At 47.7% G+C, this 18568-nt stretch overlaps 1 protein-coding gene across 7 annotated transcripts in view; it reads left to right on the top strand.

Moving 5' to 3' along the window:
• Positions 1–2864: 2864 nt before the first annotated feature.
• MAGI1 (membrane associated guanylate kinase, WW and PDZ domain containing 1) overlaps positions 2865–18568 on the top strand; it is a 594780-nt gene continuing 579076 nt past the window's right edge. For 6 of the 7 annotated variants that reach the window (XM_040994775.1, XM_040994774.1, XM_040994772.1 and 3 more), the window contains exon 1: positions 3535–3859. In XM_040994775.1, coding sequence (XP_040850709.1) covers positions 3535–3859 — 325 coding nt within the window. Of the gene's footprint in view, positions 3113–3152; positions 3860–18568 lie in introns of those variants that run through there. The other variant, XM_040994773.1, reaches the window with a different exon arrangement.

Genomic DNA, 18568 nt, shown 5'->3' with positions numbered 1-18568 from the left:
TCCTGCTAGGGCAAGAGGGAGACTATATAGACCTATGGATCCACCAGTATGCGTGAGATCTGGCACTGGGAGAGATTCTGATGGAGAAGCTTGGGCAATTCATCTACAGAGACGCAGTTCTTGCAGGTGAGCGCAAGAACCAAGAAAAGGAGCAGCCCAGACCATGCCAGGTTATGGTACCCACAGGCTCAACTTTGGCTCAGGTCTGGGGTGAGCCAGACTGGGCCAGTCCATATCACCCAGTGGCAAATCTGAGAGGCCGAACGGTGTGTGGATCATGCCAGTTGGGCTGCAATAACAGCCAGTTCATATTAGGGCCAGGACTGGGGGCTGGTTGGGCTGGGCTAGGCTGTAGTCCCCACCAGTGTGAGCTGGAATTGGGGACGGGCAGGGCTAGGTCAGGCTACAGCACCCACTGGCAAATGCCAAGATGAGGCAGTTTATGCCAGATTGGGCCTCGGCACCCAACTAGCACATATGAGACCAGAAAAGAGTGAGCAAATCTGGTAAGGGGGCTACAGGGAGAGTCCCTGCTGGGTCACTATTCTTACTGGTGAGTGTAAGAGCTGGGATTGGGGCAGACCAGGCCAGGCAGGACTACAACACCTGTTGGCCTGTATGTAAGCTGGATCAGAGACAAGGCAGGCTGAGCGGACTGTACCTACTGGTACATGCATAAGTCAGAATGAATGAGGGTTGGTTGGGCTTTGCTGCAGCAACAGCTAGCAGATGCTGGCATGGAGGGTAAGGGGGTTGGGAGTTGGGGAGGGTAACTCTGTCAAGCTAAATTGCAGTTCCACGTGGAGAGTGCATGATCTGGGAGTGGGAGTGGGCACAGTAGGGAAACAGACTCCTAGCTGGTCTGTGTCAGCCAGTGGATTCTGGAGTGATTTCATCGTGCTTGGAGTGGCAAGATCGGCAGCAATACACTAATGTTGAACTATCAAAACCGCTTGAGCGGGATCCTCAGATCATGCCCCACATCGGGGTCCCTTGGGTGGTTGTGAGGGTGGTGTGGCTTCTCCCCTTATATACCCCAGATATAGGAAGGAAAAAAGAGAATGTGAAAACAATGGCCACACCCATTTTCCTCTAGCTTTTGACCCTTTGCACCCTAATCAAATATGTAAAAATTATCAAAAATAAAATTTATACAATTAAAAAAATGTACTGGATAGAGATAGAGGGTGAGAGAAACTCCCATGTGTTGTTGGTTTACTTGGGCTTGGGAAGCCAGAAGGTGGGTGCAGAGTACCAAATACTGCAGCCAGTGGCTGAAGCCCCCTTGGGTGCGCCTTAGCAGGGAGCTGGAATCTGAAGTGGAGGTGGAACCGCGACTCCATCCCAGCCATTCTGATAGACACGCAAGCCAGTTCTCAAAGCGCTGTCCCCACCACCCATCTCCTTATTTTTATTCGATTAGAATTAGACTGTGCTTTAAAAGCACACCATTATTCATTTTCATACCCTTTAAAGCTCTAGAATGTAAGGGATTAATTATCGTCACTTCCTCATCTAAGCCTTCAGACGATTTCCTAGTTTGGAATACCCCTGCTCATAAATACTGCTAGGTTTTTTTGTTTTTAATTCTAGGCCATTTCACTCTGCAAGCACTTTCCCTGGAATACTCCCAAGGCGGCGCGTGTGGTAATGTCAGACCGACCCCTTTAACCCGATCGGGAGAGCCGGAGAGTGGCACCTGTTAAACGTCCCACCAAGGGTGCACCAGGGGGTATGCGAAGTTCCTCAACAGCACTGGCTTAAAGTCACCTCTTGGAATCTCTCCTGAGACCGAGGATGAACAAACAACTTGCAAACCAGCGAGGAGTGAAATAAACTCCGGGGAAGAGCATTTGCAGGCCGGCCTGGGGCTTGTTTTGCAGGAGGTCAGCTTCCCAGCTCCGGCCAAGGCTCCCTAGGACTTGACGCCTGGTACCCAGCGCAGCATCAACCGGGGTGGGGGCCGAGCGCACGATCCCGGCGCGCCGGGGACCCCCCTCCCCACCCCGTCGGCGTCCCCCGAGCTGCTCGGAGAATTTCCAGACTGCACTGACACTGCTGTCCTGGGCCAAGGACCAGCTGCCGCAGTGCCTGCGGGAAGGACGGTTACAGATGCCGGGTCGGTCCCTTTTTAAGTTAGAGACCTTACGCGACTCTCTCGGCTTCTCTTCCCTCGTCTATAGTTTTTTTTTCCCCTGCGTCCCCGAAGTTGAACGGTGCGGGTGGCTGTCGGAGGCGGGACACGTGCGACACGCAAAGGGATTGCGTTGAGCGTCGGTGTGCGGAGGACCCCAATGCCCTGGTCCCCAGGGACACATGGACACCGGTGTCCCCCACGGGCGCAGGGGCAGGCGGACAGCAGGCGAGCAGCCTGTGGCTCGATCCTGGAGGGTTTGAAGGGTGGAGGGGAAAGGAGGCGACGTGGGCGCGGACAGGCCAGCTGGGTGACCGACAGCGTGGCCAGCCACTGGCCGAGGGCGGCTAAGGGCCGGCGGAGGGCGCGCGCGCGAGCGCCAGGGGCGAGCGTGTGAGCCTCCCCAACCCCCACCTGTTTGCCACGGCTTTCAAATGCCCAAAGCCAGGCTGCCCAAGTTTGCAAAGTTGCCAACTGCGGCAAGTAAAACACGGGCGCGACTTCTCAACCCCAGAAGGACGTGTACGGTCGAGAGCATTGAAAGACAACATCGAGGCAGGGGAGAGGGTGCGCACAGATGGAGAACGGGACCACGGGGGAAGGAGGGCGCTTCTGGGGAGGGGGGCGATGGTCGGCGTTAGGACCCAGCGGGCAGCACTCGGAATCTCTGCCTCCGGGGAGGAGGGGTGGGGCGTCCGGGCCGGCTGGCGGCCGCGGGGCGCATGCGCGCGCGTCTCCTCAGGCCGGCCGCTGCGCTCGGCGGCGCGGAATAGAATGAACTCTAACAAAACAAGCCGAGCCTTTGTATCTGCTTAAAGGGGCCGCGGGCACTTCTCTCCGGTCTTCTCCACCCCCGCCCCGGCACCGCGTCTCCCGGGCTCCCGGCAACTGACTGGAAGGGCTTCCCTCGCCTTCTGGAACAGCCCGTCCGCCCGCGAGGAGGAGAGGCGAGCCGGGCGGGAGACAGAGACGGAGACGGCACATTTCTAAAAGACAAGAGAAGGCAGGAAGGAGAAAGAGAGAGAAGCCAAGCGGCGCTGAGTGGACTCTGACCCGGGAGAGCCCGGGCCGGCGCCCGATCGTGCCCGGAGAGGCACCGGCATGCAGACAAAGCTGGCGGGCGCGCGTGCGGGGCTCGCGGGGAAGCCCGGAAAGTTTGTTGGGTGATGGCTGGAGTGCGCGAGTGCGTGCAGGGGAAGCGAGCCTGCCAAGTTTCCCGCTCGCCCTTCGCTCCCTGAGGCGAGATGTGCCTCCCGTGAGCCCCGCAAGACGCCTCGGGACGGGGGGCTTGTGCTGCAGGGGAGGGGGGCACCTGTCTCCGGCTTTCTTCTCGTCCTTTATTTACTGATTTTGGGGGGTTGGTTGAGGGAGAGGGGGAGGAGAGGTGTTAAGCAGTCATCATGTCGAAAGTGATCCAGAAGAAGAACCACTGGACTAGCAGGGTTCACGAGTGCACCGTGAGGCGCGGACCCCAGGGCGAGTTGGGGGTGACGGTGCTGGGGGGCGCCGAGCACGGCGAGTTTCCGTACGTGGGAGCGGTGTCCCCGGCGGCAGTGGTGACTGAGGCGGCGGGGCTGCCGGGCGGCGGCGAGGGCCCGAGGCTGGGCGAAGGGGAGCTGCTTCTGGAGGTTCAGGGGGTCCGGGTGTCCGGCTTACCTCGCTACGACGTGCTCGGAGTCCTCGACAGCTGCAAGGAGGCCGTCACCTTCAAAGCCGTCAGACAAGGTAAGCCCCCGGCCCGCCGCGCTTTCCCGCCTTCCCCTTCCGAGCGCCGCCCAGGGGGAGAGATGGGGCCCGCACGCCCTGGGAGGGGGTGAGGCGCGCAAAAGTTGGGGCGCGTCGTTCTTGCTCACCTGCGTTGCTCTGGGCGGCGGGGAGACTTTATCCGTTCTCCCCCTCCACCCCCCGCCCCAGGTACAGCGCAGCCCGCGGGGGAAAGCTGGCTGGGTAGGTGGGTTAGGGGAAGTCGAGGCAGGGCTGAAGGTGGGCGCATCCCAGGCTGCTGCGGGCTGTGAGGCGAAGCATGCGGTTGTTGTCGCCCAGTGTTGCCTACTGACCTAGGGAGCCGGTTGCCTGCGTCCAGCTGTGGTGGGGTCGCTGGGAACGACTGGTGATGACCCCAAGCCGGCCACCTAGGAGGCTGCGCTCACCACCCGCCCCGGAGCTGGGCGATGCTGTGTTTGTATAGTGTGGCAAGATCATGGGCTTGGGGCGCTGCTGTCAGCCCCACCATGGGCACTTCTGATGGCCAGAGGGTTGGCTACTGTTCCTTGTTAGCTTACTCCCGGTGCTCAGCTCTGGGTGGAACGCTTAAACTTGCAGTATCTCCTTCGGATTCATAATTCGGAGTGGTTCTTATAAAACTCGTATTACAGATAAGGAAACCCCGGACTGAAAACTCAGTAAGCGGCTTGTCCAAGATGACGCAGGGACCAAAAGGGAGGGTTGGAGGCCTCACCTGCAGAGCTAAAGGAGGGGGGCAAGAGCCTGGATGACGGGATGATTGGTGAGGGAGATGCAGGAAGCAAAGTCAATCCCTCCCGCCCCCGGCTGTGTGCAGAGGCGTGCCACCACCATAGGGGGGGGGGGGGCCTGGGTTGTTCCTGTGGGTGCCCAACACGGGTGACTGGAGGCCTTACAGGGGTCCCAGGAGCCACCCAGTGCAGTGATGCAGAGCCTCCTGGGGAAAGCACCCGAGGAGGTGGCGGACTGGAACGTGGTGAAAAGTTCCCATATGTTTCCATAAGGGCAGGCAGCAGCTGGGGGAATGTGTCACAGGAAAGGAGGGCTGGGCTGGGCCCCTCTTGGAAACAGGCTCGTTTCAGATGACATGGAGGTGGGGGGCAGGGGAGACAGCTTGTCCTGGAGGTAGCTGTGAGAGCTGAGAGGCTTTCTGTCACTCAGCCAGGGAAAGCTTTGTCCTCTACTGAGCACTTCCTCCAAGAAGTCCTCCAGCTTCCCCCAAGGCGAACAGATTCTGCCTCCTGTGAATTCCTTTAATGTGTGTCTTTTTCCCTCTTACTTTCTTTCTCTCTTCCTTCCTTTCTTTCTTTCCTCCTTCCTTCCTTCCTTCCTTTCTTTCTTTTTTTCTTTCTTTCTTTCTTTCTCTTTCTTTCTTTCTTTCTTTCTTTCTTTCTTTCTTTCTTTCTTTCTTTCTTTCTTTCTTTCTTTCTTTCTTTCTTTCTTTCTTTCTTTCTTTCTTTCTCTCTTTCTTTCTTTCTTTCTTTTTTTCTTAACCTGACTCTAAGCTGTGAGCTAGTATTTGTTTCTAACTATCAGTAGCAGGAGGGAGAGTCTGGACCACGTCCGCTGCACATCTCCCCAGCCTTGGAGACCCAACACCTTGCCACATCTGGAAGTGGACTGCCGTTTCTGCGCTATGCAAACCTACATGAGCCAACTTCGAAAAAGTTAAAGGGAGGGAGAGAGAGAAATAGAGAGGGAGAGATCTTCCATCTACTAGGTCGCTCCCCAAATGACTGTGACTGCCAGGGCTGGACTAGGCCAGTCAAGATCTGGGGCCCACAGCAGGGTCCCAGGGCCTTGGCCTATCCTCTACTGCTTTTCCAAGTGTATCAGCAGGAAGCTGAATCAAAAGTGAAGCCGTGGGGATTTCAGCTGGCAGCTGTGGGCAACTTGCTCCACCAGGACACCCCACCCAAGACTGTTCGATGTGCTCACGAATGTTTGTAAACAGGCCTGAGTGTGTGTGAGAGAATCTACTTAGAAGGCCATAGAGAGGGCCCGGCACGATAGCCTAGCAGCTAAAGTCCTTGCCTTGAATGCATCAGGATCCTGTATGGGCACTGGTTCTAATCCCAGAGGCCCTGCTTTCCATCCAGCTTCCTACTTGTGGTCTGGGAAAGCAGTCAAGGATGGCCCAAAGCCTTGGGACCCTGCACCCATGTGGGAGACCCGGAATAGCTCCTGGCTTCAGATTGGCACAGCTCCAGCCATTGCGGGTGCTTGGAGAGTGAACCATCAGATGGAAGATCTTCTCTCTGTCTCTCCTCCTCTCTGTATATCTGCCTTTCCAATAAAAAAAAAAAAATCTTAAAAAAAAAAGCCATAGAGAGAAGACCGTGATTGGGAAGGTTGAGCGGCTGCAGTCTACTGCATTGTGAGAACTATTGGCATGTGATCATTACCCAGACATAGTTAACCCTTCTGAGCCCCTGATTATCAATAAACGTGCCTTTGACTATTCCCCCAAGCTTTATTTCTTCTCTGTTTCTTCCTGGAGATTTGGTTGAAATAGCAGGGCAGAATGGCTCTGGCTGTCTCTTCTGTGTCTTGGTCGTCTCTGAGATAGGCTCTTATTTGATGTGTGGAAAAGTGTTAGCCGTGTGTTGCATGCTTCCTGAGTTAGCCTGTCTCAGTGACACAGGGCACTGTGGGGATGCTGTCTGTGTGGAAAGATCTAGTGAGAAAATATTCTGTTGTTTTGGGTTTCTTTCTCTGGAGAGATGCATGGACCAAAATAATTCAGAATAGCAAATGGTATTGTACGAAACAGGATTGCACTGTGAAGGAGTCAAACTAAATGGATCTGTTGGATTGAGATGGTTTGTTCTTTCTAACTTTTTATTTATTGAAGATTTATTTATTTATTTATTTAATTGGAAAGGAAGATTTACAGAGAGAAGGAGAGACAAAGATCTTCCATCCACTGATTCATTCCCCTCTGGCCATTCTGCAGTGGCCAGAGCTGAGCTGAGCTGATCTAAAGCCAGGAGATTCTTCAGGGTCTCCTACGTGAGTGCAGGGTCCAAGGCTTTGGGCCGTCCTCAATGGCTTTCCCAGGACACAAGCAGGAAGCTGGATGGGAAGTGGAGCAGCTGGAACATGAACAGGCATCCGTATGGGATCCTGGGGTTGCAAGGCAAGGATTTAACCATTAGTTCATTGTGATGGACCCATTTTATTTTGTTTCTAAAAAGTTGTGTTTATTTGAAAGGGAAGGTGACAGAGGGAGGATTGGAAGGAGGGAGGGAGAGAGAGAAAAAGAGAGAGAAAGAACTTCTGTATATTGAGAGAGAGAGAGAACTTCTATATATTGGGTTACTCCCCAGGTTCTTGGATTAGACAAGGTTGGACCAGGCCAAAACCTAGAACCAGGAGCTCTATTCATAATCTCCCAATTGGGTCACAGAGACCAAATACTTGGGTCATCTTATGCCATCTTCCAGGCCTGTTAGCAGGAAGCTGGACAGGAAGTGTGAATCAGCCAGCACTTGAACCAGGTACTCCTATATGGGAATGCCTGCGATGCAAGTATATCTTAATGCACTGTGCCACAGCACTTACTACCCAAGTTGGTTCATTTTCAACTGTAGAAGGCAGTTGTCTTTTGTTGTAAAATAAGGTAAAAATTATGTATACCCACAAGGACACATATTGCATAATGATGTTTTGGTCAGTATTGGAGCTCATAGATAATGATATTCCTCTAAGGTTTTGTTACTCACAGCTGTTGTAGCTGTCTTCATTTATGCAGCTGTATGCTGGTGTTTCTGCAATGACAACATTGCTTAGTGACGCATTTTCCAAAACTTCTCTGTTATTGAGTGACACACAACTCTGTGTGTATGTAAATACACTAGTATATTAAGATTCGTTTACCTGTAGTACAATGCACAGATCTTTTTTTTTTTCTTTGATGATTTATTTATTTATGTGAAAGGCAAAGGAGCATGAGAGAGATCTTCTATCTACTGGTTCACTTCCCAAAAGGCTGCAACAGTCCTTGCTGGGTTGAGCTGAAGTCAGGAGCCAGGAACTCTAAGCAAGTGGCTGGAACTCAGTTATTGGAGTCATCACCTGCAGCTTCGCAGTCACATTACCAGAGCACTGACTCAAAAGTGGACCTCATGGACTCCAGCATGCACTCCATTATAGGCTCCGGGCATCCCAAGATGGGGCTTAGCCTGCTGTACCACATTGCCTGCCCGAAATGCGCAGGTGCCAAGAAGTTGAATGTTGACAGTGCAGATTTTTGTGTTATCACCCCTAAAAGTCATGATGTCGAACATTTCTTTTACTTCAGAAATTTCCTTCCTGCCTTTCCCAGTGAATTCTTTCCTATCCATTCCACAGGTAAAGCCTGTGTAATTTCTTTTCCATAAACAAGTTGATCTGTTTTTGACCCTTATAAAAATGAAGTAATGTGATATGAAAATGTGTATGTCTAACATTATTTTGAATTCTCAGGATCTTTGGGAGATTCCAGGTTGTGTGTATTGTTGATTTGGTTCTTCTTTGTTGTTGAATGGTATTCCATTGTCTACAAATATCACTTTGTACTTTTGCTTGGGTTGACATTGGGATTGTTTACCATTTTGACTGTTACGAATAAAGCTGCTATGAATGTGTACTTACTCAATATATTTTTGTAAATAAAAAGATTTATTTATTTTGGGGCCCGGCGCGGTGGCGCAGTGGTTAAGGTCCTCGCCTTGCACACCCGGGATCCCATATGGGCACCGGTTCTATCCCCAGCAGCCCCGCTTCCCTTCCAGCTCCCTGCCTGTGGCCCGGGAAAGCAATTGAGGATGGCCCAAAGCTTTGGGACCCTGCACCCGCGTGGGAGACCCGGAAGAGGCTCCTGGCTTCGGATCGGCCGTTGCACTCAGAAGATCTTCCTCTCTGTCTCTCCTCTCTGTATATCCGCCTTTCCAATAAAAAAATAATAAAAATAAATCTTTAAAAAAAAGATTTATTTATTTTTATTGGAAAGGCAGATTTACATAGAGAAAGAGAGACAGAAGGAGATCTTCCTTCTGCTGGTTCACTCCCCAAGTGGCCGCATTCGGCAGGGCTTTGAGCCGATCTGAAGCCAGGAGTCAGGAGCCAGAAGCCTCTTCTAGTCTCCCTTGTGGGTGCAGGGTCCCAAGGCTTTGGGCTGTCCTCCACTGCCCTTGCTTGATGTCTTGCCAGTCATTCTTATCTCTCTTGATGCTTCACTAGTCTAGTGTTTTGGGAAAAGCTTATTAAGGAATTATAAGATGTAATTGGTATTAGTTAAGTGTGTATCTTAGGATTTGCCAGAGTCTCTGCTAAGCTACCTCCTATGGGCATTCTCTTCTTGACCTCCTAACTGGACTCAGATGTGGGAAACTGAGGTTCCAAAGGTTTGAGCTGTGTCTGATTCCTGGGATATTGGATGCTGTCCTAGAGTCCCCTTCCTCAGTAGCTTGAGCATGACATGGGATCTGGTTAGAGATGCCCATTGCCTGGCCTCACTCCAGCTCTACTGACACGGACTCATGGGTGGGTGGTACCTAGGGGGTGTTTCAACAAGCTCTTACTGACGCTGATGCTTGCTCAGTGTTGAGAACTGCTGCCCTAGGGAACAGGCTGAAATTGAGGCGATGACATCAAATGAAACAAATGACCTGGGTGCCATAACAGGCTCTGCCAGCTCATGCTGTCATCTCCAGCAAGTCTGCCTTTGTGGCCTTAGTGTCTTCACTCCAGACGTAGTGGGAGTGCCTCTCAGTTTTCTGCAAGTGTGAAAAGCTGCGCTTCCCTGAATAACCCTGTCTGAAGAGGTTTAAAATTGTGTGACTGTGGTTTCCCAAATCAGTTGATTGTAGACTGTGCGTCTGTATTTTTGTAGGTGAATTTTATGGTTTTTTAAATGACACAGGAACCAAAACTGTTCCTCTTCCTTTTTTTTATGGCAGAAAGGGGAAAATAAATAGATGCAATTTAAAAGCCAAAACACCACCACTAGCCGCTTCCTTCACCACAGCCAGGACATTGTGGCCACATGCAATTAAAGATCTTTATTTGTTCCATTTTTTGGTGTTGCTTTGATACTGTGTGTATTTTGACCACTTTGCCTATGGAACCTTAACTCTGTAAAGTTACTATGTCTTCAGTATAGACTGCAGTGCCTTGTCTTTCTTGGATCCCCTAGATGCTCACAACACTGACTCTCTTCCTGCTTGTGTGTTCAGAGGGACTCTGTTCAGACTTTTCATTGATCTCCTGAAGGACCACTGCCAGGTGTGCTGTGAAATGCATAACAGCTGGCTCCTCTGGCTGGGAGACCAGGTGGTGGAGCTGGAGGTGGCTGGCACTGCAGATTTGGTTTGAGCTGGTCCCAGCACACTCCTGACCCCCGTATCAGGGAGTTCCCTGAAGCTTTGCCAACACCTTACCTACTTGTTTATTACTTTATTTTTAAAGATTTTATTTGTTTATTTGAAAGGCAGAGTGATGGGAGTGTGTGTGTAGGGGGAGAGGGATGGGTAGATAGATGGACAGATGGATAGATGTTCATTTTCTATCCACTGGTTTATTCTCAAATGCCTTCAACAACCAGGGCTGGGCGAGGTGGAAGCCAGGAGCCAGGAAATTGTTTCAGTGCCTCAATGTGTGTAGCGGGAAACTGAGCACTTGGTTTGTGATCTGCTGCTTCCCGGACACGTTGGAACGAAACTGGATCGGAGGCAGAAGTAGCAGGGGCTTGAACCTCCATCCTAATATGGGATAATAGTGTCTCAAGTGTTAACTTAGTTATGTGCCACAATACTACCCTCTAGCCCCACTCTGTTTTTCATAGCTTTGACACAGTCTCGCATCATCCTCTGTTTCTTTATTGTCTATCTCTTCTTACACTTGGAAGCAGGTTCCATGAGAACACGAAGCTTCATTCTTTTATTCAGCTATCTCCCAGTGTCTCAAATACCATCCAGCCAATAATAGATGCTCACTAAAGTTGATGGGATGCATGAACAATCATTTTGTTTCCTCCTAGTTGCTGCTTCGCCATGTGCAGCATCTTTCCTTCTTGGCTCCCAGCTCATCTTTACTTTTCACCCAGGATACCAGTGTCTTCAATTTCTCATCACCAGTTCCTCCAATTAACTAGACACAGGTTCCTCCCTGTGTCTAATAATGTATACTTGACTACAAATGACTGCTACTTAATGTTTCTGCCTATTGCCTGTAACTATAGTTTAACAAGTGACTTTCTCAGTGTGAAATTTCAGCTTGTAGGATGATGGGAGCTTTTCTGTTTTATGTGAATGTGGGACCTGTCCCGTGTCAGGGTCTCTAAGAGTGACACTCTCCCTCTTGCAGCATTGTCCATGTGTACAGTTTTCTCTGCTAATAGCAAACTGAGTTTTTGCTACAGAAAACAGTCATGTTTTAGACCTCTTTCTAGATTGTTTCATGTTTCCATGTCATTTTCCTCTCCCATTTAGACTTTTAAAAATCAATTAGTTTTTGTTCTTAGTGCCAAAAGACCACTCTCGAAGGGGTATTTTTAGGTTACGCTGTGAAACACTCCACAGTTTTTACAAAAAAATAGCGCAAGGACAGCCAACCCAACTGGTCCATTGTTTCCACAGTGAGCACCCTTTGCCACTGGCTGTGTTCTTTAAAAATAGATTAACTTGACCTTATGAGGCAATGGCATACAGTTGGCTCACTGCATGTGTTGGCATTCGTTGCCCAGCTAGTTTTGGATGGCAGAATTGATGATATCCACTAAGGGGAATTAAGTGGTTTATAAGAGAAAACATTCTGACATCTCCTTACCACAGGGGTTTACATGAAGGATGTTACTTTATAAATGATGGTTATTTAATGCAAAACACCACTCTCTGATGTTAGCGGTTCTTTCCTTGACTTTGTATACACATGTAACAGGATATACTGATTTTGTATATATTGAGAATAAAGGCTGTCAAATTCGTTAAGAGCTGACATTCACATCCAAACAAACAAACAAAAAAAATGAGTAGGTTACTGCGTTCTTGTCTATTTTTATGCAGCTCATATGTGACATCTGTAACCTTGAAAAATCCCTTGTAAACACTGGAGCTTTGCTGTACTGTACCCCTTTGGATGTCAGCATGGATGGAGTATTTCTTGTGAATTCCTTTGTTGATTTTGCACTTGAAACTCATCCATGTCAAGGACGTTCCTATCACAGTGACTTCAGCCTTTCAGTAGTGTCCTAGGAAGAGTCTGGAATGTTCTGGATGTCAACGGTTCCGAAGGCATGTAGCAAAATTAGAAAATGTAATTTGAATTGTGTCTTTTGTGATTAAATGGTCATTTTCTCTTTTTATAGCCTCACAATTAATTAATGGAATAACTCATTATTTATTAGCGTTTCTTAAGTCTCTATTTCGGAGGAAAAGTTGATGTCCTTGTAGAAACTCACAGGCCCTTGTGATTTGACCCATGTGATAATTTCTCCTTCCTTCCCATGGCCAGTTCTTCCCTACCACAACATCCCACAGGCTCATTCCCTCGTGATGGTCAAGTCTTTCTCAATTGTCACCTTCTCAGGGAGCCTTCTCTGGCAGTGTAGTTTAAAACACATAATTTCACTGTTGCTTGTCATTGCCTGCCTTATTTCACTCCATTCAATGTAGATCAGTTAAGAATAAGTAGGCACTTTAGTTTCTCTATCCCTCTAGAATATATGTTCCCAGAAGGTAGGGTTGTAGTCTTGTTCCCCTGCGGTGTCTTCAGTACCAAGAACAAGGCCTGGTACAGGATCATGGCTAAAATATTTGTTGAATATTCATTGTCAGACTTAGATCTGGAACACATATCTCCTCAGCTCAGTTGCCTTTGAAAATTATGATTTGAAAGTCTCGGGGCCCAGTGTGGTAGCTTAGTGGCTAAATCCTTGCCTTTCATTCACCAGGATCCCATATGGGCACCGGTTTGTTCCCTGGCTGCTCCACTTCCCATCCAGCTCCCTGCTTGTGGCCTGGGAAAGCAGTAGGGGATGGCCCAAAGGCTTGGGACCCTGCACCTGCGTGGTAGACCTAGAAGAAGCTCCTTGCTCCTGGCTTTGGATCGTCTCAGCTCTGGCTATTGGGACACTTGGGGAGTGAACCAGTGGATGGAAGATCTTTGTGTCTCCCTCTCTCTGTAAATTTGCCTTTCCGATAAAAAAAAAAATCTTAAAAAAAATTGAAAGCCTCTTAAAATGAAGGGATTTCATAACGCATCACATTGAACCGTACAAAACTTTAGCACTTGCAATCTATGACTGAAGTTAAATAAAACTTATCTGATTGATGTAGGAAAATTGTGTGTGTGTGTGTGTGTGTGTGTGTGTGTGTGTGTGTGTGTGTGTGTGCAGGGAGCTGGGATCAGGAGTCAGAAGTAGAGCTGGGCCTCCAACCCAAACACTCTGATATGGGTTGTGGGTAGCTCAAGTGAGGTCATAAACACTAGGTCATACATTTACTTGTCCCTGATCTAGGAATGTTCTTGAAGATAGTGAGCGTGTTTACCTACCATATCTCGGTTGCATTTAATACTATGTATGGATGTACAGGTAAGAAGTATTGGATCCTTGGTCTCCTGTAAAGAAGCTGAATCTGTTGGAATCTCCTTGGAGTTAAAGGTTAGGTCCTATGTAAGCTAGTTCTCTGTATGAACGAGGTCCTTGACTTTTAAGCTTTTAAGTTCCCTCATGTTAGGAATTACTTGGCTTTGAAAAAAAAATGATAGTAACATGAGGTACCAGGTAGCTGATTTGATCAGGAGACCTGAAAGGCTACTTGGATCATCATGAGGATTATGTTGATTTATGAGTAGCATGCATTAGCCAAATCACCTACCCTAATCCATTTTCAATCTATTTTTGCTTCACCAACATCCTTGTTTTGATCTGAAGCCTTAGAAACAGATTCATGTTTAGGATGCAGTTGCAAGCCACTTCTTCAGCAGGTGGTCCTGGGAAGCATCCAATAGAGGAAAGAACAGGTGAGATGGGAGGCAAGGATGCCAGTAGAGGTCCTTGAAAGAGCTCACTGCTCTACTGTGCAGGGTGAGGGGGAAGAATCCAGACTTAGGGCAGCTCTGTGCCAAGCATGTCAGGGAACTTTGCAGAGCCTTTGCAGACTTGGAGAGGTTTTTACTGTATGTTCTGCTTCCATCTCCAGGATCCTGAGAACAAGTTACGTAAGAGTACCTTGTCATGGCTAAGGTATCCAGCCTGCTATGATTGCAGAAGGAGGCATTTGTGTATTCCTCTAATGGGCTGCAGTTATGTTTTCCACAATAAAACTCATCTCTTAGCCTGTTAGGAGACAAGGTGTAAGCCTTTCTTTACCAACAGCGGGTGGTGGTGCAATTAAAAGGCGATTAGACCCTGATTACAAGCTGTGTTTCAAAATTATTGCTGTGTACAGTGTTAACCTGCCTGCAATGCTGCTCATAAAATAATCTACAAATATCAATTTATTGATGTGTTGTAGATTCAGATGTTAGACACAAGCTGGCTTGAATTAGGCATAGCTCGATGGCCTGGGGCAAGAGACTTCATCTTTGAGAATAGGATTTGTCCCCTTCTGAAAGTAGGGATAATGAAAATGCCTATTTTCTACGGTAGGTGGAGAAGCAGAATGGGAGTTAAGTAAACCACATAGCACGGGGCCTGGCACAGAGTGAGTGCTCAGTAAACATTGACTTGTGTTATTGCTTGAATGTTCTCTGCTTGAAAGCATGTGGGAGAGAAGGAATTTCTTGAGAGGTTGAGCTTGTGCTGCCGAATTCTCCAAGAGAGCTTTTCATGCCTAAAAAAAACAAAAACAAAAAACAAAAACAACCCTCTTTCCCCACCCCTCCTTGTATGATTTAGGTGCTGTGTTTTTAAAAAGCTGAGGTTTGGTTAGTTCTGACAAGCTGGAAGGAAGGAAGGAAGCCTGTTGACCTTCTGGAGCATCACTGAAGATCCAAGCTACCTGACCTTCTCCCATGTTGTCACTGGTGACAAATGGATTCTCTGTGAGGGTTCTCAATTTCCAGGTTGTGGCCCAGTGAGAAGAGAGAGTGTGTTCTCTGTTACAGAGTATTCCAGACAGGCCAGTACCAGTCACAGTGATCCCTGCCTGTGTGACACTGGGAACACGTCACTGTCTGTAGCAAGACCTTGGCAGTTGAACTTGGATCTTCTGCTCCTAGGCTATATCTGGGCTCCCAGCTCAGGGCCAGCTGGGGAGGCCATGAGGCTTCATGGACATGATGGTTTAGAGTTGGACTCAACTTCAGGTTATGCCATTTCCCAGCTGAGAGATCTCGGGCAGGCTAACCTCCCAGTGCCTCACCTTTTCAGGTTGAAAATGAGAGAACCATCTCCCTTGTAGGAAGATGATGACGACTCAGTGAGATGTACTGGTGGAGCCATAGCACTGAGTTCTCAAGTAGTGACTCGCAACTTGGGACACTTCTGCCCCTTTGGGACATTCGGCAGGGCCTGGAGGTACTTTAGGTTGTCCCAGTTCAGGGATGGGAAACTCCTGCCTTCCTGTCAGTAGACTTTAGGAATACTGCTAGACTTTGCAATGCCCAGAATCAGAAAATTTCTCAGCGCCCCGAGCATCAGTAAGGCCAGGGTTGAAGAACCCTGTTCATGAGACCTAACTTCACACTAAAACTGGGAATCGGAATTAGAGGTAGGAGACTTATACATCCTAGTGAGGATTTATTGATTTCCTGACATAACATCAAGGCCCAGATTAAAGTTTTGCCTGGGTACTTTCCTTTCAGCCACGAGAAAATGAACTTGAGTGGTCAAGTTATTCCTCCTGACACAGTGGGAGCTGAAAAAGAGCTGTTTAGTTCTGACATTCTTATCCTCACTTTCTGTGATAGCAACATCTGGCTCTGTAAAGTGGAACCCCTTTGTTCCTGGTACTTTAGGGGTCAGTGTGGGTACATTTGTTTTAGGCTGGCTTGATTGCTACCAGAGACAGACATCAGGACTAGGGATCTCATGACCCCACTGAAGATCATCCTGGAACCCGTTTGGAAGCAAATTTCCTTTAGTGTGTGCTGCTACATATTTTGCAGCAATTCTGCTTAATTGCTGCCTTTTTTTTTTTTTAAAGATTTATTCTATCTCTGTTGGAAAGTCAGATATACAGAGAGGTAGAGAGACAGAGAGGAAGATCTTCCATCCAATGATTCACTCCCCAAGTGAGTGCAATGGCCAGTGCTATGCCGATCCGAAGCCAGGATCCAGGAACTTCTTCCAGGTCTCCCACATGGGTGCAGAGTCCCAAGGCTTTGTGCCATCCTCGATTGTTTTCCCAGGCCACAAGCAGAGAGCTGGATGGGAAATGGAGCTGCCGGGATTAGAACTGGCGCCCATATGGGATCTCGGCGCATTCAAGGTGAGGACTTTCGCCGCCAGGCCACACCATCAGGCCCCTAATTACTGCCTTCTATTGTTTCTTATCTGTTGCTCCAACCTCATAGGATTTTTTTCTCCCAAGATTTATTAATTCTTGTTGGAAAGGAAGATTTATGGAGAGAAGGAGAGGCAGAGAAAAACATCCTCTATCCACTGGTTCAATTCCCAAATGACTGTGACAGCTGAAGCTGAGCCAGTCCAAAGCCAGGAGCCAGGAACTAGGAGGCAGGATCTTTTTCCAGGTCTCCCATGCATGTGCAGGGTTTCATGGGTTTGGGCCATCCTTTACTGCTTTCCCAGGCCCCAAGTAGGGAGCTACATGGAAAGTAGAACAGCTGGGACATGAACGAGTGTCCATATGTGATCCTGGTGCTTGGACAAGGAGGGTTAGCCCATTAAGCCATCACGCTAGGTCCAATCCCATGGATTTTTCCCCCTCTGGTGCTGTCTTCATGTCTTGAATATATGTCATTATTTCATCAATCACAGTAGTGAGTTCTAATTGAGACTTGCCTACCTTTGACCTGCACTGCGTTTTGTGTTTCTTGAAGCCAACATCCCTGATTAGTTTTTGTATTTTATTTGATTGCTTTATGTGCTTGAGAGGGTTAGGGAGTGCCTGTCTTCTGGTTTATTCCCTGAATGCCTGGTTTATAGGAATGGCAGTGGGCCAGGGCCAAGGACTACAACTGGCTGCTCGATCCAGGTCTTTCATGAGAGTGTCAGGAATCCATTACTGCTCTCTGCCAGTGTCCGCATTTACAGCAAGCTGGACTGAGGAGCTAAAGCTGGGGATCCAACCCAGATACCCTGACATAGGATGTGAGTATCTTAGCTGATAGGGTAAATACCTGTCACTGTTTTATGTATTTTTGTAATCTCTGTTCTCTGTTGGGACCCACCAAAATCTGTTGAATTCTTTTTGAGGGTAATGAGTAGGCCTGATTTTTAAATTAAAAAAAAAAATTTCTTGCCTAAGATCTTGTTGGCTAGAAAACCCATGTCTTATTTTTAAGGCATATTAAATATACTTAGCCATATGTCTGACTTTTCTGTAATGATTTAAGATGGTTGCCTGCCAGTTGTTGTAGCATTTTGAACTATAGAGAAAATACTGAATTAATTGTGTTGAAGGTCTTTGAGAGCCTCATCCTGCCCAGATGTATGCATGGTGCTGAGCCTTTTGTGTATGGAATGTGGCCATGGCCAGTGTCCCCCTGGCTTGATTTAAATAGCCTTAGTTGCTTACCACCTGGATTCTTGGCCAGGCGTTAGGGCTTACATCTGATAGGGAGAGCATGTTCATTTCCTCCTCCAACTATCAGCCTGTTTAAGTCTCTGTAACTTGATAAGGAATTCAAGCCTCAAGACCGGGTTGTTAAAAAATAACTTGATCTGGCATTGGAGAATGTGCATTTTTTTCTAAATATAAAAGGATACAGGCATGTGGATTTGCATTTATAACCTTTTAAAAACTCAGGTGATGTGGGAACCTTATTGGGACAACATATCTCTAGCCAGAGTTGATTTCGGCTTCTATAGCTTACAATTTGTGTTTCTTTTGGTAAAGATTAGAACTTTTTCCCATATTTAATCCATGTATACAATACAGAAAAATGTAAATGTGGGAGGAAAATATATCCGCATTGCCCATAATCCCATGCAGAGAAAAACATGTGTTAGCACTATATTTTCTTCCAAAAATACTCACATACATACATATTCAAACTGGTAAATTTGTTGGGAGGTGTCTTTTTCTTATGAAATGGAGGTTGTCTAGTATCTGCTGTTTTGGTGGATTTTCTTTGTGTCTAACAATATATCATGGACTTTGAACATATTACATATAAATTGGCTTTACAGTTTGAATGGTGGTGGAACCTATTTTTAGTTGTTCTGTATTATTAAACCGTGATTTGAGGATAACATTTAGATTATGCTTAGTTGCCTATTTTATACAACATATTGATGAGTTTCTTGTATACATATTTTAGTGAACATTCTCAGATGTTTTCTTTGTATAGATGTCTAGAAGTAGAGCTCTGTCTTAGCTTATATGAATTACATCATTTCAAGGCTTTTAATATCCACTGTCTTGTTCTCCAGAGAATGTATCAATTTATATCTCTGCTGCCTGTACTTGTGAATCCTGTAGGTTATCATTTACCTCACTTGTGACAGAAAACACCTTATCACTATGATTGTTCATAGCGGTTATCACAGAATCACAGATTGAGTAGGCACGTTAGACGACA

The sequence above is a fragment of the Ochotona curzoniae genome, unplaced genomic scaffold (assembly GCF_017591425.1).
Source record: "Ochotona curzoniae isolate NIBS_2020 unplaced genomic scaffold, NIBS_Ocur_1.0 contig_908, whole genome shotgun sequence".
NCBI classification, from domain to species: Eukaryota; Metazoa; Chordata; class Mammalia; order Lagomorpha; family Ochotonidae; genus Ochotona; species Ochotona curzoniae.
This window is presented reverse-complemented; position numbering and strand designations above follow the sequence as displayed.